General features: G+C 44.4%; 1 protein-coding gene across 1 annotated transcript; it reads right to left on the bottom strand.

Annotated features, from left to right (window-relative positions):
- Positions 1 to 4,323: 4,323 nt before the first annotated feature.
- On the bottom strand, positions 4,324 to 6,130 carry LOC139006264 (isoleucine--tRNA ligase, cytoplasmic-like). Its single transcript, XM_070408736.1, is given in 3 exon segments — positions 4,324 to 4,553; positions 4,556 to 5,901; positions 6,012 to 6,130. Coding segments are annotated over 3 exon segments (1,695 nt in total).
- Between the last annotated feature and the right edge of the window lie 11,799 nt (positions 6,131 to 17,929).

The raw sequence follows: 17,929 nt of genomic DNA, 5'->3' as shown, positions 1-17,929 counted from the left end.
TTTTTTGGTGTGATGGTAAATGGGATTGCTTTTTTAGTCTCTCTTTCTGTAAGTTCACTATTGGTGTATAGAAATGCCATAGATTTCTAGGCATTAATTTTGTAACTTGCTACATGCTGAATTCGTTTATTAAGTCTAATAATTTTTTGATGGAGTATTTAGGGTTTTCTATATACAGTATCATGTCATCTGCAAATAAGGACAGTTTTACTTCTTCTTTTCCAATTTGGATGCCTTTTATTTCTTCTTCTTGTCTGATCGCAATGGCTAGTACTTCCAGTACTATGTCGTGCAGGAGTGGTGAGAGTGGGCATCCCTGTCTTGCTCCTGTTCTTAGGGGAAATGGTTTTAGTTTTTGCCCATTGAGTATGATGTTGGCTGTGGGCTTGTATATAGAGGTATGATCATTCTATTCCTACCTTGCTGAGAGTTTTTATCAAGAAAGGGTGTTGGATTTTGTCAAATGCTTTTTCTGCATCAATTGATATGGCTATGTGATTTTTATCTCTCAATTTGTTTATGTGGTGTATCACGTTTATTGATTTGCAGATATTGTACCATCCTTGCATCCCTGGGATAAATCCTACTTGGTCATGGTGTATTATCTTTCTGATGTATTGCTGGATTCGATTTGCTAGAATTTTGTTGAGTATTTTGGCATCTATGTTCATGAGGGATATTGGCCTGTAATTCTCTTTCATTGTGTTGTCTTTATCTGGTTATGGTATTAGGGTGATGCTGGCTTCAATGAATGAGCTTGGAAGTGTTCCTTCCTCTTGAATTTTTTGGAATAGTCTGAGGAGGATAGGTTTTAGTTTTTCCTTGAATGTATGGTAGAACTCCCCTGTGAAGCCGTCTTGCCCTGGGCTTTTGTTTACTGGGAGCTTTTTGATCACTGCTTCAATTTATTCTAAAGTTATTGGCCTGTTGAGATTTTTAGAATCTTCCTTATTGAGTTTTGGAAGGTTGTATTTTTCTAGGAATATGTCCATTTCCTATAGGTTGTCTAGTTTGTTGGAGTAGAGTTGTTTATAGCATTTTTTAACAAGCCTTTGAATTTCTGTGGGGTCTGTTGTTATTTCACCTCTTTCCTTTCTGATTTTGTTTATTTGGGTCCTCTCTTTTTGCTTCTTGGTGAGCCTGGCTAGAGGCTCATCAATCTTCTTTATCCTTTTAAAGAACCAGCTCTTGGTTTCATTGATCTTTTGTATTGTTTTTTTGGTCTCTATGCCATTTATTTCTGCTCTGATCTTTATTATCTCCCTCCTTCTGCTCACTCTGGGCTTTTCTTGTTGCTCTCTTTCTAATTCTTTGAGTTGTAGAGTTAGATGATTTACTATCATTTTTTGTTGTTTTTTGAGGTAGGCCTGTAGAGCTATAAACTTCCCTCTCAGGACTGCTTTCATTGTGTCCCATAGATTTTGAATTGTTTTGCTGTTATTGTCATTAGTTTCCAGAGTGTTTTTAATTTCTTCTTTGATCTCATTGGTAACCCAATCATTATTTAGTAGCATGCTATTCAGCTTCCAAGTTTTTGAGTTTTTTGGATTGTTTTTATTGCAATTTATTTCTAATATTATGCCATTGTGGTCCGAGAAGATGCTTGGTATGATTTCAATCTTCTTGAATTTGGGGAGACTTTGCTTGTGACCCAATATGTGGTCTACTTTTGAAAATGTCCCATGTGCACTTGAGAAGAATGTATATTCTGTGGCTTTGGGGTGAAATGTTCTGAAGATGTTATTAAGTCCATCTGATCTAGTGAGTCATTTAGGATTGCTGTTTCTTTGCTGATTTCTGTCTAGAGGATTTATCCAATGGTGTCAGTGGTGTGTTTAAGTCCCCTGCTACGATTGTATTGTTGTCAATGTCTCCCTTGATATCTTCCTCGAGTTTTTTTTTTATGTATTTGGGTGCTCCTGCATTGGGTGCATATATGTTTGTCAGGGTTATATCCTCTTGTTGTATCGATCCCTTTAGTATTATGAAGTGGCCTTCCTTATCTCTTGTTATGGCCTTCACTTTGAGATCTATTTTGTCAGATGTAAGTATTGCTACCCCCCAGCTTTTTTTTTTTTCATTTCCATTTGCCTGAAAGATATTTTTCCATCTCTTCACTTTCAGTCTGTGTGAGTCCTTTGTTCTGAGGTGGGTCTCTTGTAGACAGCATATATGGGTCATGTCTTTTTATCCATTCAGCCACTCGATGTCTTTTGATTGGAGCATTTAGTCCATTTACATTTAAAGTTATTATTGAAAGGTACTTGTTTGTAGTCATTTCTATTTTTGTGCCTGTTTTCTTTCTTACCTTTTTATTTCTCCTTTTTACAGCGTTCCCTTTAGCATTTCTTGCATTGCTGGCTTGGTAGTGATAAACTCCCTTAGCCTTTTTTTGTCTGTGGAGCTCCTGATTTCCCCTTCAATTTTGATTGATAGTCTTGCTGGATAGAGTATTCTTGGATTCAGTCCTTTGTTTTGTAACACTTTGTATACCTCCTTCCATTCCCTTCTAGCTTGATGTGTCTCTGTTGAGAAATCATTTGATAATCTGATGGGGATCCTTTGTAGGTAACTCTCTGTCTCTCTCTTGCAGCCTTTAAGATTCTCTTTGTCGTGAAGATTTGCCATTGTAATTATGATGTGTCTTGGTGTGGGTCTTTTGGGGTTTATCTTGCTTGGGACTCTCTGTACTTGTATAACTTTTTTCTTCCCCATATCTAGGAAGTTTTCTGTCATTATTTCTTCAAATAGATTTTCTCATCCTTGCTGCTCTTCTTGTCCTTCAGAGCCCTATTATGTGTTTGTTAATTCGTTTCATGTTGTCCCAAAACTTCCTTAGGCTCTCCTCCTGCTTTTTAATTTTTTTCTCCAGTTGCTGTTCAGATTGAGCTTGTTTCTCTACCTTATCTTTTAACTCACTAATTCGGTCCTCTGCTTCTTCTAGTCTACTGTTGAAACCTTCTATGGTGTTTTTGATTGTAGCTATATCACTTTTCATTTCTTCTTGATTCTTGCATAGGTTGTTGATTTTCTCATCCATCTGGTGAATGAATTGTACAACCATTACTCTGAATTCTTTTTCTGTCATGTTGCATGCTTCAATTTCACTAATTTCTTTTCTTGGCGACTCCTCATTTTCTTTTCTCTGGGGATTGTGTTGTCTCCCCATTTTGACTATCACCAGAAGATTCAAATGTCGAGTTGCGTGGGCCTGGGCCTTGAGCAGTGGGAGCTTCGCATCACCCTAGTGTCACTGAAGAGCTCAGACACTAAGATGTGTGACTGTCGTGGGTTGGTGGGAACCAGGCTTGCCCAGAGGCAGCATTACCAGCTCTCATTGTGGCCTCATGTGTGCACCTCGAATCAGGGACCCCATCTGCACCACGCTGAAACTGAGACCCCACCTGGCATGTGTTGAAAACCAGAGCCCCCTAGCATGTGCCAGGAGTCAGAGTTCCCCAAGAATCCAGTATCTCAGCCTCGTGCTGAGATTCAGGGTCCCTGTGTGCCCATGCACCAAGAATTGGAGTCACTGGCTCTTAGTGTGAATGCACTGGGGATCAGGGATCCCAGGCACATGTGATAAGAAACAGAGTCAAGTCACTGGTGCTTAGTGTTGCCTCCTGCATGGAGAATCGGGGTCCTAGTCAGCTTGGGGGACTTCAATGCGCGCTTGCCCAGAATCAAAGTCAGGTGGCACTACCGCCCTGCATGGGCTTCGGGTTTGGTCGCCCAATTGCCTTGCGGGGAACAAAATCCCAGTGTCTAAAAAGCACTCCTAGGCTCAAGTTCCTGCAGAGGTGCTGCGGGGAACAGATTCCCAGTGTCTGCAAATTCTCAGGCTCAAATTCCTGCAGTTGCGCAGGCAATGCGAGTCTATCAGTTACTATGGCGCTGCCTGTGAACCTGCAGGGAGGGGGATGGGCTCTGTTACTCACAGAAATCTGCCACAGGGATGTCTGGATTCTTGGTGTCTGTGGGTCTATAGCTGTGGTCACAGGTCTCTGTCCCCAGTGGCTGCAGGGTCCTAGTTTGCATCTGAGACCAGGCTGGGTGGTGCTGAGGCCAGGATCCCAGTCTCAAGCAGCTCTGTTTCTCAAGATGGCGTGGTCTCTGTGCTTACGCTGGCCTCCCAGGAGTGTCCGCGCTGGGAGCAGGGCTCCGCCGTCTAAGACTGCCCGGTTTGGCAGCCCCTTGGAAGACCTGCAGAATCTAACTGTCCCTAGCTCGTATACACACACACACCACACACGTCCACACACTCCTCTATTGCTCCTTCACTCTCTCACACTCTCTCCCTCCCTACCTTCCTGCCGGTCGCCATCATCCTGATCCTGGATAATTCTTTTTTCGTTTGCTCATTTTCTGGCCATCACTTGCAAGGACAAGCCCATTCACAGTCACATTCCTGAAAGGTGGTTGTCCAAAGAGAGCTGTGGCCAGCACCAGAAGAGTATAAAACCATCCTCTGGTTTGATCTATGCCTTCAGCAATGAAGTCTGCGTGAAATGCATCTTCAAATTCCTTCTTATTTTCAAATGGATAATGAACTTAGCATAGAGCATGCTGTCACTCTCAAACCAACAGTCAAACACTTCAGAGATGCGACGCAGCAATCCCTTCCCACAGTGTGAAAGAATGGTCAGATGATCAATGCTCTCCCTGTGGAGATCTGAGATATTTGTTCCTGACAGTTCTTCAAGTTCTGCCATTGACCCAATGCATACTATCTCCTCAAAGTCCTCGCTGACCCACAGGGGGATGGGGGTGCCCCAGTATCTGTTTCTGGAAATTACCCAGTCACATGCATCTCTCAGCCAATTTCCAAATCGCTTTTCTCTTACAAACATTGGGACCCAGTAACAAAGGTCATTGTTCCTCATCAGCTGGCCCACCATGTGCTCAACCTGCACAAACCAGCTGGGCACTGCTTTATAAATGAGGAGAGTATCTGACCTCCAGCAGAAAGGGTAGCTATGAGTGAAGGTGCTGGCAACAAGAAGTCGGCCTTGTTCCTTCAGGGTCCTGATATTTTTGTCAGCATCCTTCACATATTGTCCCATGAAATCTGTCACTTCCGCTGTGAAACAGCTTGAAGCATCCCCAGGGCATACAGGGACAGAATCTTTCTGAATGATGTTGAAGTCCATACAGACCCGATAGTTATCAGCATCAAAGTAAGGAGCTTGATGTACAACCCCAGTGCCTTCTTCCTCCCTCACATAGTTGTCAACAAGCACTGTAAAAGCACCATTCTCTTTACACTTCACAAAATAGTCAAACAGGGGCCTGTATTTCTTGCCTTGGAGAGACGCACCTGAAAATCTTTCAAGGATCTCATAGTCACTCTCCAATTTATAGAGGGCCGGTAATCTGGCTTCCATTAAAATGAATGATTTTCCTCTGACAACATCTTTAATCTTTATATACTGCATATCTGGATTAACACAGAGGGTAAGGTTACTAGGTAGAGTCTTAGCAACCAAAGATATATTGTCATCTTCCTCCAAAGGAAAGGTAACAAATATTGAAGGATCTTGAACATCCTTATAATTCTGGTGAGATTCGAAGTTGGAAAGTGGAGTGTTGCATGCAGTGGAAAAGGGCATGACTTTCATACCTCTATAAACAAGGCCTTTATCATAAAGTTGTTTGCAGATCCACCAGACAGATACCATTAATTCTGGATAGAGTGTTTTATAGTCATTGTCAAAGTCAATCCATCGGTCAAGCCTGGTAACAGTAGACTTCCACTCAGTAGAATATCTCATCACAATTGCTCGGTACTGATTGTTATACTCCACAATCCCCATTCTGGCTACATCCTCTGGTCCTCTGATTCCTAGTATCTTATCTATTTCATATTTCACAGGTAAGCCATGACAATCCCACCTAAATCTTCTGTCAACAAGAAACCCACTCTGGTGAGCATATCTTTAATTGTCCCTGCAAGTATATGTCCATAGTGAGGCAGACCAGTTGCAAAAGGAGGCCCATCATAGAAAGTAAATTTTGGCCTATGCTTTGACTGCTTTAGGCATTCTTGAAAACTATTAAATTTGGACCAGAACTGCAAGATTTTCTCTTCTTCAGCAGAAAAATGGATGTTTTCTGGAACTTATTGAACCATTTTGTTGCTGAGGGCCCTGCCCAGAGCCTGGGAAGAACCCTTCTGCACCTTTTTAAAAATTGGAGTGTTTGTCTTCCTTTTGTTGAGTTGTATGAGTACTTTATATATTTGGGATATTAACCTCTTATTAGATGTATTATTGGCAAATATTTTCTCCCATACAGAGGGTTCCCTTTTCATTTTGATGCTGGTTTTTTTTGTTTTTGTTTTTTTGTTTTTTTTGCTGTGCGGAAGCTTTTCATTTTTATGTAATCCCATTTGTTTATTTTCTCCTTAGTTTCTTTTGCGGTAGGAGATATACCTGCAAACATATTGCTATGTGAGATGTCTGAGATTTTACTGCTTATGTTCTCCTCTAAGATTTTTATGGTTTCATGTCTTATAATTAAGTATTTTATCCACCTTGAGTTTATTCTTGTGTATGGTATAAGTTGGTGGTCTAGTTTCATTTTTTTGCATGTGTTTGTCCAGTATTTTCAGCACAATTTGTTGAAGAGACTGTCTTTATTCCATTGTATGTTCTTGCCTCCTTTGTCAAATATTAATTGACTGTAAATAGTGTGGGTCAACTTCTGGGATCGATGTTCTGATCCATTGTTCTATATGCCTGTTCTTGTGTCAGTAGCAAACTGATTTGGTTATAATGGCTTCCTAATATAGTTTGATATCCATTATTGTGATCCCTCCTACTTTGTTCTTTTTCTCAAGATTGCTGCAGTTATTTGGGGTCTTTTATGGTTCCATGTAAATTTTTGAAGTATTTGTTCTAGCTCTGTGAAGTATGCCATTGGTATTTTAAAAGGGATTGCATTGAATCTGTAGATTGCTTTGGGTAGTATAGATATTTTAATGATATTAATTTTTCCAATACATGAACATCATATACACTTCAATTTGTTTGTGTCTTTCTCTATTTCTTTTTCCAATGTCCTATTGTTTTTCAAGCACAGGTCTTTTACCTCCTTGGTTAAGTTTATTCCTAGGTATCTTACATTTTTGTTGCAATGGTAAATGTGGTTGCTTCTTTAGTTTTCTTCCTGAGAGTTCATTATTGGTGTATAAAAATGCTATCTATTTGTGAATGCTGATTTTGTATCCTGCTACTTTGCCAAATTTATCAATTCTAGTAGTTTCCTGGTGGGATAATTAGGGTTTCCTGTGTACAAAATCATGTATCACATATCATGTTATCTGCAAATAATGACAATTTTATTTCCCCCTTCCTAATTTGGATGCCTTTTATCTCTTCTTCTTGTCTGATTGCTGTGGCTAGGACTTCCAGTACTATCTACACTAATAAAAGAGAAACATGGTAATTAGCATACGACCACTACCCTTCCCATTGGCTAATCAGCATATCCTTATGCAAACCAACTGCCAACTAAGATGGCGGTTAACCGCCAACAAATATGGCGGCTAATTTGCATATGCCCAATGATGGGAGGCAAAAGGGGAAGGACTGAAGAATGGTGATCGGCAAGCCAGGCGCAGGCAAGAGCTAGGGGGTGGGCAAAGGCCGCCTTTCCCCACCCCCTAGCCGGTGATCGCCATTGGAAAGCCGGGCAGCAAACCCAACCCCAGGGGCCGGGGTTGCGGGCTGGCCTGCCCGGAGCGATCCCCATGGCGATCGGAGGGTGGGAGGGCCTGGGTGCAGGCCAGGCGGCAACCCCGGACCCCACTGGGGCCGGGGTTGCCGTCTGGCCTGTGGGGAGCAATGCCATGGTGATCGGAGGGCGGGAGGGCCGGGCGCAGGCCAGGAGGCAACCCTGGACCCCACCTGGGGCCGGGGTTGCCGGCTGGCCTGCGTGGAGCGATGCCATGGCATCGAGGGCGGGAGGGCCCAGGATCGCCATGGCGATCAGAGGGCGGGAGGGCCCGGGCGCAGGCCAGGCGGCAACACCGAAACCCACTGGGGCCGGGGTTGCTGGCTGGCCTGCGCCCAGGATCGCCATGGCATTGGAGGGCGGGAGGGCCCAGGCGCACACCCGACTGTGTGGTCTGAGTTTGCTGCTGCCTATAAACCGAGAAAAAGTTGTAAAATGAAGTACTAATCTCTAGGGTTTAGGTCAGACCAAGGAGTAGTGCCACTCAGCCAGAAGCTGGCTCATGGCTGGCCAGTGTGGAGGTGGTGGCAGGACCCTCTCCCACCTCCATGGCAGCACTAAGAATGTCTAACTAACAGTTTAGGCCTGATCCCTTGGAGGCCTAAGCCTTTAGTCGGACATCCCCTGAGGGCTCCCTGGCTACCAGAAGGATGTCTAAGTGCAAGCTTAAGCCTGATCCCCTGGGGAGTGGGCCTAAGTCAACAGGTGGATATCCCCCTAGGGGTCCTGGACTGCAAATGCGCGCAGGCTGAGCTGAGGGACGCACCCCCCCCCCACACCCACCGAGTACACAAATTTTGTGCACCGGGCCTCTAGTGTTGAATAAGAGTGGTGAAAGAAGACATCCTTGTCTTAATCCTGCTCTGAAGGGAAACTATTTCAGTTTTTGCCCATTGAGTATTATGTTCTTTGTAGGGGTGTCATATACTGCCTTCATTATGTTGAGGTATGATCCCTCTATTTCCATTTCACTGAGATTTTTTTAAATAAAAAAGGGTGCTGGATGCTGGATGCTGAAATATATTGCTTGATCTATTTTGTTGGATAGAGCCTCAGCCTGTGGACTGAAAGGTCCCGGGTTCGATTCCGGTCAAGGGCATGTACCTAGGTTGTGGGCACATCCCCAGTAGGGAGTGTGCAGGAGGCAGCTGATCGATGTTTCTCTCTCAACGATGTTTCTAACTCTCTATCTCTCTCCCTTCCTCTCTGTAAAAAATCAATAAAATATATTAAAAAAAAAAAGGTGCTGGATTTTGTTGAATGCTTTTTCTGCATATATTGATTTGATCATGTGGTTTTTATCTTTCAATTTGTTTATGTGATCTATCACATTTATTGATTTACAAATATTGTACCAGCCTTGCATTCCCAGAATAAATCCCACTTGATTATGGTATGTGACCTTTTTAATATATTGCTTGATCTATTTTGTTGAGGATTTTAGCATCTGTGTTTATCAGGGATATTGGCCTGTAATTTTCTTTCTTTCTAATGTCTTTATCTGGTTTTGGAATTAGGATAATGCTGGCTTTGTAAAAAGAGTTAGGCAGTGTTTCTTCCTCTTGAATTTTTTGGAATAGTTTGAGGAGGATAGGTGTTAGTTCTTCTTTGAATGTTTGATAAAATTCACTTGTTAAAATTATCTGGTCCAGGACTTTTGTTTGCTGGAAGTTTTTAAATTACTGCTTCAATTTCATAAGTTTTTATCGGCCCACTCAGGTTTTCTGATTCTTCCTGATTGAGTTTTGGAAGATTGTATGATTCTAGGAATTTGTCCATTTCCCCCAGGTTGTCCAGTTAGTTGGCACATCATTGTTCATAGTATTTGCTTATAATACTTTGTATTTCTGTGGTGTTCATTGTTAGATCACCACTTTCGTTTCTGATTTTGTTTATTTGGGTCCTCTCTATTTGTTTCTTGATGAGTCTGGCCAGGGGTTCATCTATCTTGTTTATCTATTCAAAGAACCAGCTCTTGACTTTATGGAACTTTTATACTTTTTTTTAGTCTATATCTCACTTATTTACACTCTAATCTTTATTATCTCCTCTCTTCTACATCCTCTGGGGTTTTCTTGCTATTCTCTTTCTAATTCATTTAGTTGTAGGGTTAGATAGTTTATTAGTCCTTTTTCTTGTTTCTTGAGGTAGGCAGGCCTGTAATGCTATGAACTTCCCTCTCAGGACTGCTTTCACCGTGTCCCATAGGTTTTGGGTGGTTGTGTGTTCATTTTCATTTATTTCCTGGAAGTTTTTTATTTCTTGCTTGATCTCATTGCTAGGCCATTTATTTTTTTAAATAACATGCTATTTAGCTTCCATGTATTTGAGAGTTTTTGAGATTTTTTTATTGTAGTTGATTTCTAAGTTCATGCCATTGTGATCCAAGAAGATGCTTTATATTATATCAATCTTCCTGTATTTGTATAGACTTGTTTTATGCCCTAATATGTGGTCTATCTTTGAGAATGTTCCATGTGCACTTGAGAAGAATGTATATTCTCTTGCTTTGGGGTGAAATGTTCTGTAAATATCAGTTAGAGCCATCTGATCTAATGTGTCATTTAAGGTCTCTGTTTCCTTGTTAATTTTTTGTCTGGAAGATCTATCCAGTGATGTCAATGGGGTGTTAAATCCCCCCACCATGACTGTATTGCTGTCAATATCTCCCTTAATGTCCATCAAGAATTGTTGAATGTACTTGGGTGCTCCTATATTAGATGCATATATGTTTAAAGGGGTATATTTTCTTGTTAAATTATTTCCTTTAGTAATATCAAGTGACCTTCTTTGTCTCCTGTTATGGTCTTTGTTTTGAAGTCTATTTTGTCTTATGTGAGTATTGCTACTCCAGCCTTTTTTTCCTTCCCATTTGCATGGAATATATCTTTCCCTTCCTTCTCTCTTAGTCTGTGTGTATCTTTTGTTCTTAGGTGGGTCTCTTGTAGAGAGCATATATATGGGTCATGTTTTCTTATCCATTCAGCCACTCTATGTCCTTTGACTGGAGCATTTAGTCCATTTATATTTAAGGTTATTATTTATGGGTATTTCTTTATTGAAATTTTAATTTTCTTTATGCCTGTGATCCTTCTCTCTCTCTCTCTCTCTCTCTCTCTCTCTCTCTCTCTTTTTCTTATTAAAGCAGTCCCTTTAACATTTCTTGCATTGCTGGTTTGGTGATAATATAGTCCTTTAACCTTTTTTTGTTTGGAAAGCTTTTTACTTCACTTTCAATTTTAAATGCTAGCCTCACTGTATACAGTAGTCTTGGATTTAGGTCCTTGCTTTTTATTAATTTGACTAGTAGCCCGGTGCACGAAATTCGTGCACTGGGGTAGCGGGGGAGAAGGGGCCTCTCAGTCTGGCCTTCACCCTCTCCAATCTGAGACCCCTCAGGGAATGTCCAACTACCTGTTTGTGCCCACACTTTTAACAGATAACAGCTCCATTGTTGTTCCTTTCTTATGCTTAAAACCATTGGAATTAGTAGGTATTCAAAGTGTGTATACATTTTGGGGGGACACCCTGTATATCTCTAGTCAGTGGTGGAAGAAACCAACAGCAGATTTGGAACCCCCAGACAGGGAACCTTGCTCATTCCCCACATGTCTCCCCACTTCACTTTCCACCTTCGTGGGCAGCAGGAGAATCAATGTTTTCTGTCATTAATTCGGAAAAGCACGTCCTGTCACCCGTTGCCCGGCAGGAGTGAGCTAGGCCCCAAGCAAGCGAGGCTTAGTCAGGGCAGCCTTCACTCATGGGTGCTGGCACCCAAAGTGCACATTCCTCCTCTACAGTCACCCCAACTATCCCTCTGTTTCACTGAGAGGATGGAATTCCTCTCTGCCTCTGGGCTCTTGATCCTGAACGCTGACCGAAGGCACCTCAGAGAGGGCCGCCCGTGCCCACCAGGTGTGTCTGTCTGCACCTGCTCCTGCCTCAGCACCTGCATTAACTCCCCAGAGGTGATCTCGTAGCTGCACTGGCCTCCGTGGGAACAGGGCATCACCACTCCGCCCTCTCACTGTCATCTCACAGGAGCCCACTCTCAGCACCCAGAACACCCAGACACTCTCCAAAGGATGTGAGCACATCAGAGGGTATGTGTGCACATCCTGTGGGGGTGTTAAGCATGCCGGGTTGATGGAAGTGCAGTGGAGAGGTGGGGGGAACTTGTGCATGCCTTGGTTTGCAACTGTTGCAGGCATGGGAGGGTGACAGTGTGCTGGGGGATGTTTGCACGCCAGGGGGGTATATGCACACCGGAGGCCTCTGGCTTTGCAGATCCGCAAACCCCCCATGGTGCGGCCAGGAGGACATCAGTCTGGCCCGCCACGGTGGCTGTCCCTGCGATCCTGCACCTTCTGGGCCAGGAGGCGGATCTTGCGCAGTCACTCCTGGGTGCTGATGGCTGCCTCCCCACCGTGAAGGGTCACAGATCCGAGTCCCAGGACCATGCACAGCCTCAAGCACTGCCCCCCGCCCGGCAGGGTCATAGATCCGTGTCTTGGTCCCGTGGACAGCCTCAAGCACTGACCCCCAACCGGCAGGGTCACAGATTCGGATCCTGGACTGCAGACAGCCTCCCGTGCTGCCCCCCTGCCCACCAGGTCACGGATCCGGGTCCCGGGACCACGGACAGCCTTCAGCACTGCCCCCCGCCCGGCAGGGTCACAGATCCGGGTCCTGGACTGCGGACAGCCTCCCGCGGTGCCCCCTGCCAGGCAGGGTCACAGATCCAGGTCCTGGGACTGCGGACAGCCTCAAGCACTGCCGCCCCACTCGTGAGGACATGGATTCAGGTCCCAGACCTTGGACAGCCTCAAGCACTGCCCCCCGCCTGGCAGGGTCACGGATCTGGGTCCTGAGACCGCAGACAGCCTCCCGCGGTGCCCCCTGCCCAGCAGGGTCATGGATCTGGGTCTCCGGACAATGGACAGCCTCAAGTGCTGCCCCCCGCCTGGCAGGGTCACAGATCTGGGTCCTGGGACTGCAGACAGCCTCAAGCACTGCTGCCCCGCCCACAAGGACATGGATCCAGGTCCCAGACCTCGGACAGCCTCAAGCACTGCCCCCAGCCAGCAGGGTCACAGATCCGAGTCCTGGACTGCGGACTTCGGGCAGCCTCCCGTGGTGCCCCCCGTCTGGCAGGGTCACAGATCTGGGACCTGGGACCGTGGACAGCCTCAAGCACTGCCCCCCGCCTGGCAGGGTCACAGATCCGGGTCCCAGACCGCAGACAGCCTTGCCTGCTGCCGCCGACCTTCAGTATGCAAATTAGCCGCCATCTTGTTGCTTCAGGGTGGGGTCCCCACTGGGGTGCCTGGCCAGTCTGGGTGAGTGGCTGAGGGCTGTTTTCAGGCTGGCAGGCGACTGAAGCTCCAAACCTCTCCTTTTTTTCTTTTCTTTTTTTTTATTGTGGCATTTATTTACCTTCTTTACCTGTCACTGGAGCTGAGAGCCGGCTTTCTCTCTGAGGCTCGGCTGCTGAAAGCAGGTTTTTTGCCTTTGTTTACCTTCTTTATTTGAAACTTTGTTGCGACTCCAGCTCTGAGATCCCGGCTGACTGAAAACAGGTTACTGGGGTTTTGTTTAGCTTCTATATTTGTTACAGTGTTTCAAACTGCAAGCTCAGAGGCCGGCAGCAGCAGGTGGGGAAGGTTGGAGTCCTCCATCACTGAAGCAAGCAAGCCTCCTGTTAGCTTTAAGCTGCCGGGCTGTCGGCCGCCATCTTGGCTGGCAGTTAATTTGCATATCTCCCTGATTAGCCAATGGAAAGGGTAGCGGCCGCATGGCTAATTACCATGTTTCTCTTTTATTAGATAGGACTAGAGGCTCAGTACACAAAAATTTGTGCACTTGGTGGGGGAGGAGGGTCCCCAGCCCAGCCTGTGCCCTCTTGCAGTCTGGGACTCCTTGGGAGATAACGACCTGCTGGCTTAGGCCTGCTCCTGAGTGGCAGAGGGCAGGCCCAATCCCTAGGTGCAGCCCCTGGTCAGGCTCAGAGCAGGGCCGATTGGGGAGTTGGGGCGCTGCCCCATCATGCACAGAGCAGGGCAGATCGGGAGGTTGTGATGCCACCCTCAGTCACGCTCAGGGTAGGGCCGATTGGGGGGTTGGGGCACCGCCCCCTGTCACACTCAAGGCAGGGTTGATGGGGAGGTTGCGGCGCCACCCCCTGTCACGCACAGAGCAGGGCCGATCAGGGGGTTGGGGTGCTGCCCCCTGTCACTCACAGAGCAGGGCCCATCAGGGGGGTTGGGGCTCCGTACCCTGTGACACACAGAGCAGGGTCAATCAGGGGGTTGGGGAGCTCCCCCCTGTCATGCACAGAGCAGGGCCAATCAGGGGGTTGAGGAGCTCCCCCCTGTCACTCACAGAGTAGGGTCGATAGGGGAGCTGGGGCACCGCCCCCTGTCACACACAGAGCAGGGCGGATCAGAGGGTTGGGGCGCTGTACCCTGTCACACTCAGGGCAGGGCCAATGGGGAGGTTATGGCTCTACCCTGTCACACACAGAGCAAGGCCCGTGGAGGGGGGTTGGGGCGCCACCCTCTATCACCCACAGAGCAGGGCCGATCAGGGGGTTGGGGCGCCGCCACTGTCACACTCAGGGCAGGGCCGATGGAGAGGTTATGGCTCTACCCTGTCACACACAGAGCAGGGCCCATGGGGGGGCAGGGGTTTGGGGCGCCGCACCCTGTCACACACAGAGCCACAGGGCGATCAGGGGGTTTGGGCGCTGCCCCCTGTCACGCTGATCCCAGTGCCAGGAGCCTCGCTGCTTCACTGATCCCGGTGCCGGGAGGCATATTACCCTTTTACATATAGGATAGAGGCCTGGTGCATGGGTAGGGGCTGGCTGGTTTTCCCTGAAGGGTGTCCTGGATCAGGGTGGGGGTCCCCACTGGGGTGCCTGGCCAGTCTGGGTGAGGGGCTGAGGGCTGTTTTCCGGAAGCGGGTGACTGAAGCTCCCAACCGCTCCTTTTTTTCTTTTCTTTTTTTCATTCTGGGCCAGCTTTAGCTCTGAGGCCTCGCTGCTGAAAACATTGATACAATGTTGCGGTCCAGCTGGCTGAAGCCCAGCTGAATGAAAGCTGGTTTCTGGGGTTTTGTTTAGCTTCTTATTTGCAACATAGTACATAGTTGCTTAGAGTTGCAGCTGAGAGGCTGGCAGCGGCAGGCGGGGAACGTTGGAGTTCCCTGTCACTGGAGCAAGCAAGCCTCTTTGATCGCTTCAGTGCATGGCTGCCAGCCACCATCTTGGCTGACAGTTAATTTGCATAAGGATATGCTGATTAGCCAATGGGAACGGTAGCGGTCGTACGCTAATTACCATGTTTCTCTTTTATTAGTGTAGATTATTTCATGTAACTCCCTTCTCGCCTGAAGTGCTTCTATTAAGAAGTCAGCTAACATTTTAATGGAAACTCCTTTGTAGGTATTTTCTGTCTCCTGCTGCCTTTAAGATTCATCTTTAACATTTGCCCTCTTGATTATGATGTGTATAGGTGTGAGTCTCTTTGGGATCATCTTGATTGGGACTCTCTGTGCCTCCTGAACTTGTGTGACATTTTCCTTCACTGGGTTGGGGAAGTTTTCTGTCATTAGCCTCTGTCTGCAGACTTATTGGATTCAGTCTGGAGTAGCCTCAAGCAATCGTCTACAGGTGGGCTGAGAGGTTTTCTAACAGGGTGGGGCAATTGCTTCTGCTTGGAGGCTAATTGTTACTCTCAGTCTCTTAATGGGCCTCAGAAACTCCACTGGTTGGGGCAAGGGGTTTTCTAATATGGTGGTGAAACTGTCTCCCTCCCCCACCCTAAGGCAAAAACCACCTGGATACTTAAGGTGTTCCTGAGAAAGATTACCTCCACAGCATAAGGGAATGACTCAGCATAGGAAATTGGGGTGTCTGCCTTTGAGCTCTAACCCTAGAGCTTCCAACCCTGACTTCTCCTCATATAGGTCTAGTCCACTCTGTCCTCCCTCTGCTGTAGCCCAAGGTGAGTGGCTCCACATGAAATTTTGTGCCTTGGCCTTTTAAGAGTGTGCCTGCCTTTCTAACGATCTCTCCCTGGCAAACAGCATCCCTGCTGCTTTTCACTGCCAGATGTTTTGTGGATACCTTTCTCAGTTCTGGTGCTTTCTCCTGTGGGGGGCATCTTTGGGATTAGAGCCCAGAGTTCTTATTGGCAACCCCACACATCTGAGATATCTCTCCAGAACTTCAGCTGCTGTTTGTGGGAGCCCAATCAGCCCTTTCGTGCCTCCGCCTTTCCTGTCAGTCTCTATGCAGTCTCCACTTTTCATCCTTACTAGTAGTTATCAGGGTTCTCTCCAGCTAGTCTTCAGTTAATTATTCAGGTGTGTGTTTTTTTAATATTTTAGTTGTGATTCCAGTTTTGTCCTGGGAGCATGTCTGTGAGCTTCCACTTACTCTGCCATTATTTTTTAACCTCCTTTGATATAACACTTGTAAACATTTAATTCACCCAAGACAAGAGCACCTGAATATATAAAGAAAATATTGATGGATATAAAGAAAGAGATCGATAATAATATCATCAGAGTAAAGGATTTCAACACCCTGTGACATCAAAGGATTTTCAGACAGAAAATCAACAAGGAAACATCAACCTTAAATAACACATTAGAGTAGATGGATTTAATCAATATTTTAGAGAATTTTACCCCAAAAGTAGTAGAATATACATTCTTTTCATGTGCAAATGCAACATTTCCCAGGATAGACCATATGCTAGGTCACAAAAAGTTTCAATAAATTCAAGAAAATTGAAATCACACACATTCTCTAATCACAATGTTATAAAACTAAAAATAAATTACAAAAACACACGCTGAAAAACAAGCAAACAAATAGAGGCTAAATCATATACTTCAAAATAATGAATGTGTTAACAATGAGAGCAAGGAATAAATCAAAAGGTACTTTGAAACAAACAAAAATGAAAACACAATTACCCCAAATCTATGGGAAATTCAGAGCAATTAAAGCCTACTTCAAGAAGCAAGAAAAATATCAAATAAACAATCTAACCTTACATATAAGGGAAGTAGAAAAAGAACAACAATGCCAAAATTGAATAGAAGGAAGAAAATAATAAATATCAGAGCAAAAATAAATGATATAGAGACTAAAATATGCAAAAGATCAATACAACCAAGAGCTTATTCTTTAAAAAGATAAACAAGTTTGATAAACTTTAACCACACTCTTCAAGAAAAAGAGAGGATCCAACTAAAAATCAAAATGAAATAAAAGTGACAACTGAGTCCACAGAAATACAAAGGTTTATTATAAGAAAATACTAGGAACAATTATACGCCAACAAATTGAACAATCTAAGAGAAATGAATAAGTTTCTAGAAATATACAATCTTCTAATACTTAACCAAGGTAAAAGAGTAAACATAAATAGACTGATTACTACAAACAAAATCAAATAAGTAATTAAAAAACTCCCAACAAACAAAAGTCTTGTATCAGATGACCATATAGGTGAGTTTTACAAAACATTCAAAAAAGAATTAACACATATGCTTCTCAAACTATTCTAAAAACTTTAAGAGAAAGAAGTAATCTCAAACTCATTTTATGAAGCCAATGTTACCCTGATTCTGAAACCAAAAGACGTTACAAACAAATAGAAAGAAAATTATAGGTCAACATTCCTGATGAACATAAGTCTAAAAATTCTTTAAAAAATATTAACAAATCAAATTCAACAATACATAAAAAAGATAATACATCATGAACAAGTGAGATTTAGTCTTGGGATGCAAGGTTAATTCTATATTTGCAAATCAATTAATATGATACACCACATAAAAAATGAAGAATAAAAATCATATGATCATATCCATAGATGCAGAAAAAGCATTTGACAAAATCCAGCACTTATTTATGATAAAAACTTTCAGCAAAGTGGGAATAGAAAAAACATACCTCAACATAGTAAAGGCCATCTAAGACGACCCTCAGCTAATATCATACTCAACAGAGAATATCTAAAAACATATTCCCTAGCAACACAATGATGTCCACTTTCACCCCTTTTGTTTAACATAGATTGGAAGTCCTAGCCACAGCAATAACATAAGAAAAATAAAAGATATCCAAATTGGAAAGGAAGAAGTAAAATTGTCATTATTAGGAGGTGACATGATATTA

The sequence above is a fragment of the Myotis yumanensis genome, unplaced genomic scaffold, assembly GCF_028538775.1.
Source record: "Myotis yumanensis isolate MYYU_CA2020_CCGP unplaced genomic scaffold, mMyoYum1.0.hap1 SCAF_3, whole genome shotgun sequence".
Taxonomy (NCBI): Eukaryota; Metazoa; Chordata; class Mammalia; order Chiroptera; family Vespertilionidae; genus Myotis; species Myotis yumanensis.
The sequence above is the reverse complement of the archived record's forward strand: the minus strand, read 5'-3'. Positions and strand labels throughout refer to the sequence as shown.